This window comes from Phoca vitulina, unplaced genomic scaffold (assembly GCF_004348235.1).
Source record: "Phoca vitulina isolate PV1807 unplaced genomic scaffold, GSC_HSeal_1.0 scaffold81, whole genome shotgun sequence".
NCBI classification, from domain to species: Eukaryota; Metazoa; Chordata; class Mammalia; order Carnivora; family Phocidae; genus Phoca; species Phoca vitulina.
This window is the reverse complement of record NW_022589784.1, coordinates 3,542,315-3,550,426: the sequence shown is the minus strand read 5'-3', so window position 1 is coordinate 3,550,426 and position 8,112 is coordinate 3,542,315. Positions and strand designations below refer to the sequence as shown.

At 52.5% G+C, this 8,112-nt stretch overlaps 2 protein-coding genes across 10 annotated transcripts in view; both read right to left on the bottom strand.

Moving 5' to 3' along the window:
• KDM4B (lysine demethylase 4B) overlaps positions 1-67 on the bottom strand; it is a 134,651-nt gene extending 134,584 nt beyond the window's left edge. For all 7 annotated transcript variants that reach the window (XM_032394529.1, XM_032394530.1, XM_032394531.1 and 4 more), the window contains exon 1: positions 26-67. The gene's annotated coding sequence lies outside the window, so the exon portion shown is untranslated. The remainder of the gene's footprint in view (positions 1-25) is intronic.
• Positions 68-5,306: 5,239 nt separating this feature from the next.
• The window catches only part of UHRF1 (ubiquitin like with PHD and ring finger domains 1), a 29,892-nt gene continuing 27,086 nt past the window's right edge, over positions 5,307-8,112 (bottom strand). For 2 of the 3 annotated variants that reach the window (XM_032394678.1, XM_032394676.1), the window contains exon 17: positions 5,307-6,442. In XM_032394678.1, coding sequence (XP_032250569.1) covers positions 6,296-6,442 — 147 coding nt within the window. In that variant the 3' untranslated portion in view covers positions 5,307-6,295. The remainder of the gene's footprint in view (positions 6,443-8,112) is intronic. The other variant, XM_032394677.1, reaches the window with a different exon arrangement.

The following is an 8,112-nucleotide window of genomic DNA, read 5'->3' as shown; positions in this document are numbered from 1 at the left end:
GGCGGCCGCCTCCCCGCGGGCTCACCTGAGGCGGCGCGCGCGGCCCGGTCCGCAGCAGCGGCGCGCGCTCCCCCGCCCTCGGCGTCGCACCCCCAGGCCCCGCTCGGGCCGGGCCCCGCTCGGTCGCTGGCGGCCGAGCCCTCCGCGAGCGCCCCGGGCGGGGCTTATGAGGCCGCGCGCCAGCTCCGCCCTGGCTGCCATTGGCCCCCGAGCCCACGCCCGCGCGCCCATTGGCTGTCGCTGACAGCTCCGCCCCTCCCCTCCACCGGGCCCATCAACATCTCACGGCCCGCCCCCCGCGCGCCTCGATTGGGGGGGGAGCAGGCGCTGGCCTCGCCTCCCCATTGGCTGACCGGTCGGGACACGCCGGCGCCCACCCACGTGCCCGCTGACCGGCTCCGTTTTCATTGGAAGCGGCGCACGCCAGCCAAGGGAGCCGCTACCAACCCGACTGTGGCTGGGCCTCGGATTGACAAGGGCGCCTCGGGGACCGCCCAGCGACCGCACGGGGGCAAGTGAGCATTGGCTTACGGGGTGAGCCCGAGGCGCGGACTGGCTGACGCGAATGCCAATCAGGGCCCGGGCCCCGCCCCGGTTATCAGGCTGCAACTGAGTACGTGAGACCCAGCACAACATCAGCACCAGGCCCTGGAGGCAAGCGGAAGGGGTTCGAGACCCGTGGCCGGAACTTGGACGCAGAGTTCCTCAGTTCATTAAGTCCTGACGTGGGAAACAGCTCTGGTGCAACCCCTTTTGCAAAACAGGAGAACTAAGAACTGGAGAAATAAAAAGTCACGCAGCAAGCGTCCCTCCTCTGCCCCCCCAAAAAGCCAAATTTATTCCCATCACAGTCAACAAAACTTTGCAAACCGGCAAGGCCCACCGGGTAGTTAGGTGCGCTCCCCCGAGTTCCCTAACACGAGGCAGTCCCTAACACCAAGGTTCCAAGCTCAGCTGGGCCCCACACCTCACTGGAACCTCGCTGGGCCTCAGTTTCCCCTGTGAAGTGGATATGATGGTAACACACACACACACACACACAGCCGACCCCACCGGCCCCTCCCCAAGGGATGTTGCAAGAAGGAGTGGGACGCCACACACAAAGGGTTTGAGCAGGTGGCTTCACCCGAGTGGGTTCACCACTGTCTTCATCATTACCACTCGTGCAGTAGGCAACAGTGGGGTGCGCCCCGGGTAGCAGGCAGTCGTGTGAATCGGCAGCAGGGAGTTTCCCAGTAATATTTGTGTTATCCACACTGAATCGCCCTGGGAGGTCAGGCACCCCGAGTAACCCCCCGGAGCTCACGCCTTCAGCGCCAAAGGTGTTGCTCTACACACCCATCTACAGGGGCCTGGCCAGCTAATCTGTGGCACGGGGCACTCCGCAGCACTTCGAACTGTGTAGCGGTTTAACAAGAGGGCGGTCTCCAAACACTGTCCTGGAATGATCCCCTACACACATTCGTGAACAAGCTGCAGAATGGTCCAGAATTCGGTGTCCAGTAACCTACGATATGGGGAAGACACACCGAGACCCGAGTCGTCTGGTCTCCAAGAGCACGCATCTGAGGCAATGCAGAGAAAGGTCACCGCGGAAGGGAGAAAAGGAAGTCTTGAGAGAGGAGAGATCCACGCGGGTAGGAAGGGTAGGCTTCTCCCTCCCCCGCTCCCCCTGCTTGTGTTCCCTCTCTCACTGTGTCTCTGTCAAGTAAATAAATAAAATCTTTAAAAAAAAAAAAAAAAAGGGTAGTCTGTGGGGACTTGAATCTGTTTAGGGAGATTGTCCTTTCTCCTGGGACCATATTCACAGACTCCTCATGTAGTTAAAATTAAACTTTGAAAATGGGGAAGAACAGGGCGCCTGGGTGGCTCAGTCATTAAGCGTCTGCCTTCCGCTCAGGTCCTGGGATCGAGCCCCGCATCGGGCTCCCTGCTTGGCGGGAAGCCTGCTTCTCCCTCTCCCACTCCCCCTGCTTGTGTTCCTGCTCTCGCTATTCTGTCAAATAAATAAATTAATTAAAAAAAAGGGAAAGAACATCTGCCCCCAAGGAACTCCCTAAGCAGTGGGAGAGACAAATGGCACCGGATTTTGGTAACATAGTATCCAAGGTGCAAAAATGGAGGTTCCCCCACCCCAAAAAATACACACAGGCCTTCTGTTCTCCTGTAAGACAGTGAGTTCCAGGTATTTGGATGACACAGACTCAAAAAATAAAAAAATTTTTTAATTGGAGCACCTAAATAGGTTGTCAACTTATTTTGTCTGGGGAGACTTTTTTTTAATGCCATCTATTATGTAAAAATTGAACATTAACAATTGTACAATAAGAATTCAGACAGAGGGTGTATTTGAGGGTTCACCATACAATTCAACTTTTCTGTTTGAAAGTTTGCATAATAAGATTGTTAGGGGAAAAAAGTATAAGCGCTGCCATTTAATTAAAAAAAGGGTCCTATGCGAAGTAGGAAGGACACAGAATTCTCAAATGGGCAAATTCCCCGGGGGATAAATCACCTGGGTTTTCTTCAGGTCTTTGCAGACAGGTGCGAATCTCATGAAAGGACTGGGAGCCTTGCTGTACCTCTCCCTGAACAAGCCTCGAGCAGCCCAGGGCCGGCTCACTTTAAGATTTTATTTATTGGTTTATTGGGGGGGGGGTGGAGAATGAATGGCAGGAGGGGCAGAGGGGGAGAGAGAATCTCTCAAGCAGACTCCACGCCGAGCCCAACACGGGGCTCACTCTCACGACCTGAGCCGAAACCAAGAGTCTCACTCAACCGAGCCCCCCAGGCTCCCCAAGAGGAGGAATTCTGACATTCCATTTCGCTTCAAGTATGCATCACTAGACATACATGTAGTAGGTTTCCCATTTTTGAACACAAACACACAAACATGCACACACCAGACCACAGCTCACGTTTGTTTATTAAGGTGCTAGACAAGGTGGTCACTTATAAAATGAACTGAAATGAATAGAAAACCGGGATAAGGCAGTATAATATACAGCACTGTCCTCACTTTGTGTTTAAATTTATATACACCTATGTATGTGCCCTGGCTTTGCCACGTCTTTGGGTAAGTCACTTAACCTCCCTGTGTCTCAACTGCAAGACGGCTAGGAGTCAAAACTATATTGGAGGGCTCTGTTGAGGTCGAACACCATGGTACCCATACATACAGGTGCACAGCAAGTGTAAATAAAGCCTGACGATGTGAACCAATTTTATAACCTGGAGTGGAGGAAAAGAAGGAACACACTTTACATAAAAAGTCAACGAGGTGGATTTAAAAAGGTGGTTAATCCAGGAGTGCCTGGGTGGCTCAGTCGGCTGTGCGTCTGCCTTCGGCTCGGGTCATGATCCCAGGACCCTGGGATCGAGCCCCGCGTTGGGCTCCCTGCTCAGCAGGGAGTCTGCTTCTCCCTCTCCATCTGCTCCTCCCTGCTCTGCTCCTGCGCTCTCTCAAATAAATAAAATCTTTAAAAGAAATAAATAAAAAGGTGGTTAATCCATATAATGGAATATTATTCAGCCTTTAAAAGGAGTAAAACATGGACAAGCTCAGGGAGGGAGCCAGACACGGAAGGCCACACAGTGTGTGATTCCGTGTGCGTGAAACGTCCAGAACAGGCTCATCCATGGACAGGAAGGGGGCTTGAAGGTGCGGGGCCTGGGGGTACGGGTGGGGGAGGACTGCTGATGGTGACGGGGTTTCTTTCTAGGGTAATGAGAATGTTCTATAACTAGAGGCGATGGTTACTCAACTCTGAACGTACTAAAAACCAGTTAACTGTACGCTTTAAATGGGTGAACTTTAGGGCAATGTGAAGTGCATTTCAATAAAGCTGTTATAGAACAATAAAAACCCAACCCAACCCAACCCTACCAGGAAACAAACATGCCTAATACTGTGATTTTTTTGCATAGCAATTCCAGGTCTCAGTTTTGCTAATTTTTAACAATGACATTGTTCTTAACTTTCCAAATGAGAGAAACATCCAAAAAGCCCACAATCTCAACAAGGAACCCACCCCCATGTGTTCCGTTCCCGGGGTAGGGCCCGCCTGGGGACGTTCGTGGCATTTCCTCTGCTCCTCATAGCTGGGCATCATTCCTGTTTTTATTTCACACTCACACTTGACATTTCTTTGAGACATAATTCATCTACCGTACAACTGACCCACTCAAGAAGTGTACAACTCAAAGCATTTCGGTACATCCCCGTATGTGTGCAGCCATCAGCAGACCTAGAACATTCTTGTCCACCCCACGAAGCAGCCCCCCCCGCCCTGCCCCCAGCATGCGTTCAAGGGCACGCTTGACACATTTGAAAGGACCCAGAGAGACAGAACTTCCTTGTTATCAAATCAGATCTCCCCACATCATTACTTAACCATCAATAAAAGGTGCAGGCAATAGGTCGATGTGAATAATGGCCTCTGCAGAGCGTAGCTGCTCCCTTCCCTGGAGTCGACCGTTAAACCTGCCTTCTCCTTGGCCTCTGACCTCTGCGGAGCCAGCATTTCAGGTTGTCAGGACCCTCGCCCCCTTAGTGCCCAAACATCCCCAGGCCTGCAGAGACCTCTCCGGGATCACGTGACTCCTGGTTGCTGATTCAGGCCCATCTCCTAATGGAGATCATGGCTGTCTGTTTCCTCAAATATAAATGGGGAACAGTGCCACTCACCTTGGCGAGCATTAAGTGACCCCTGGTTCCAAGCTGGAACGCTGGATTTGGCCCCTTGGCTCGGGTTTGTGGACCCTGCTAAGGTCAAAGCCTGACGCCTCCTGAGTGTCGCTTAGGGCCACGGCCCGTCACTCTGTCTTCGACCTGTCCTGTCCTCCGAGCAGGACTGATGCCACCTGCCGGGTCCGTGTCCCCAGGCTTTGGAGAAGAGGAACTGAGGTGCCCAGCTGGTGGACCACAAAACACCTCACAAACAGAAGACACAACCCGATCATCTGTAAAAGGCATTTATTCTGAGAATCTAAAATCTGGACAAAGAATACTGAACTTTTTAGAAAAAGCCTACACAGGATTTTGTTGTTTCTTCCTAATACATTAACAAACCTAATAAGGAGAAAAGAAAAACTTTTAAAACAGTATCGCTCCAGTTTGTCTGCAGTTATGGGATTTAAAATATTCCTGTTCTATTGAGGTAAAAGCTGCAAACTTTGGTAAAGTTAGAAAAAAAAAAAAATCAACAAATCATTCCAAAAAAATACAAAACCAAAAAAAGAAAAAAACAAAAAAACAAAAAACAAAAACACAACCAAACCCTAAGTTATAGCTTTCTTGGTACATATACAATAACTACAAAAAAATTTCATTCAAAAAAGTACTTAAAAAAAAATTCCCCTCTTAAAATTCTCAGTTGGTGAGCTGACAATTCAATTGAAAGGATCCACAGAAATGAAATCACCCCCAAACACTCACCCAGTATCAGGAAGAACTGGCTAGCCCCAGTTTTAAAATCTGGCTGGCGTTTTCAACAATTCAGTGCTAAAAGAGAGCCTCGTGTTTACAACAAAAGAAAGACCCCAAGGCACTTGAACATGGCTTCGAACGTGTGCTTCCATGGTGTGCAGGTGGGCCGGCCCTTGGCCGCACGCCCAGCCACGCGCAGAGCAGTCCAGTGGCGGCGGCGGCCCCCCACGCACCCGGGCAGAGGGCTCTGCGTGCGTAGCTGTAACACGAAAGCGGACTGGGGGGCATGGCTTCGGGAGAGGTGTTTAAACCGGCCGGCCGGGACTTCTCTTCTCGCCACCTTCCCGGCGGGCGACAGCAGGGCCAGGCCCACTCGGGCCACCACCAGGCACCACCTTGCTGGCTTTTAGGCGGCAAAACGCCATCAGGGAGATGCGCTCGCTTTCAACTTCGGGGGCCCAAGCCACACACCTTGAAGAGATGGTTCCAGGCAGCCGGGCGCCTTGTTGCTCGGCGGCAGCGGGAACTTCTGGGAACTTGGCGCTGGGAACACAAGCAGCCTTCGCGCCAAGGCGTTTTTAATTCCATCTTCAGAAAAAATTTGTTTGTCTTTTGCTGATAAACTGCAGGCTTGGTATTTTTTTTAAAACCAAAATAAAAACACAGAGAAGTCCGACTTTCTTTGAGCATAATACAAACTCCTGAAAATTTATAGGTTAAAAAAAAACAAAACAAAACCAGGAAGACAAGGCTGTTTAGGGAGTGCAGGAAAAACTACATGTTTAAGTTAAACCCACTAAAAACAAAAGGGGGCAGAGACCCCTGTGACATGTTTTTTAAAAACTGCCGGCGAGAAGTGCTTGAGGATCACCGCCCGCTGCCGTAGCCGGGGAAGAGCTGGTTGAGGATGGCCTGCAGCGGCTGGTTCACCTGCATGGCATAGCTCCGGCCCAGGTCATAGCGGCAGGCCGGGCAGCTGAACACCTGGGCCCTGAAGGATCTGTCCAGGCAGTCCTGCAAGAGAGGGCTGAGTGAGAAGCACCGTCCCAGCCAGCCACCCATGTCCCCCGGGCGCAGGGCGAGCAACAACCACCGACCACGCGACCCCCCAGCAGGGGGTGAGCAACAATCACCAACTTCTCACAGGGTCCCTGACCCTCGGTCTCACTTTCTACCTCTAGGCTGGCCTCCCTGGGGCTCCTCAAAGGCTCCAAGCCCATTCTGGCCTCCAGGCCTTGGCACTTGTAGCTCGTGCCACCTAACAGGTTTGTCCTCTGGCTCTCCTGTCACTCATGCCTCGGCTCAAGTCACCTCCTCAGAGGACCCTTCCCTGGTGACCCTAGAATATCAGAAGCAGCCCTCACCCTACTTGTCTTAAAACAGCACCTTCCACCTTCTGGAATCGCCTTGTACTAACGTCCTTACGTGAAGCAGGCCAGACACTGCCTGCCACTTGGAGAGGTCTTGCTGACCCCGCCAGCACCGAGCACAGGACCCTGACACACACATGTTCAACAAATACGTGCTGAGAAGAAAGGACGAAAGGAAGGCAGGATCTCTGGCCCCAAGCCAGACTTCTGGGTTCATACACCATTCTGCATGAGAGCTGGAGAAGCAAGCCAGGTGGGAACAGAGCTAAGAGGCAGACAAGCCCTGGACAGCCAGCTTCCCACTCGCAGAAACAGGGAAGATGCCACCCGCATGTGCACACACCTGAAGGATGGTGTCAGGCAAGCGGGTGAGGGGGTAAAGGTCAACAAGGTGGAAAGCCTGCAGATGCCACCGCACATCCAGCCACTAGACACAGGCTGTGGCTTCTGCTCCCATTTGTAAAACTCCTCAATCCTTTTTCAATCATCTACAGCCTTGATTCCAGAGACCAAAGGCAGTTCTTTCTACTCAACACAACTAAGATTCAGGTCCACATTCAAAAATCAGGTTCTGGACTGCTGCATTATTCACAAAAGCCAAAAGATGGAAACACCCCAAATGTCCATCCGCGCACTGGAATGTTATTCAGCCATAAAAAGAAAAGGAAAGGGTGCCTGGGTGGTTCAGTCAGTTAAGTATCAGACTCTTGGTCTCAGCTCAGGTCTTGATCTCAGGATTTTGAGTTCAAGCCCAATATTGGGCTCCACACTGGGAATGGAGCCTACTTAAAAAAAGGGGGGGGGCAGGGGCGCCTGGGTGGCTCAGCCGTTAAGCGTCTGCCTTTGGCTCAGGTCATGATCCCAGGGTCCTCGGATCGAGCCCCGCATCGGGCTCCCTGCTCCGCAGGAAGCCTGCTTCTGCCTCTCCCTCCGCCTGCTTGTGTTCCCTCTCTCGCTGTGTCTCTCTCTGTCAAATAAATAAATAAAATCTTAAAAAAAAAGGGGGGGGGGCGAGGAGGACATCCTGACACCTGCCATGACATGGAGGGACCCCGAGGACACCAGGCTCAGTGAGAGGAGCCAGACCCAGAAGGGCACATCCCACAGGACCCCACTCCCAGGAGGTCCCCAGAGGGTCCCGTCCAGAGAGACAGAGGAGAGGGTGGGAGCCAGGGCTGGGGCAGGGGGTGGGGAGTCCGTGCTTCATGGGGACAGAGTCTCCATGTGGGGAGATGGAAAGTTCTGGAGACGGAGGGTGGGGGTGGCTGCAGGACCGAGTGAGTGGGCTTCATGCCGCGGAGCTGTGCACTGAAA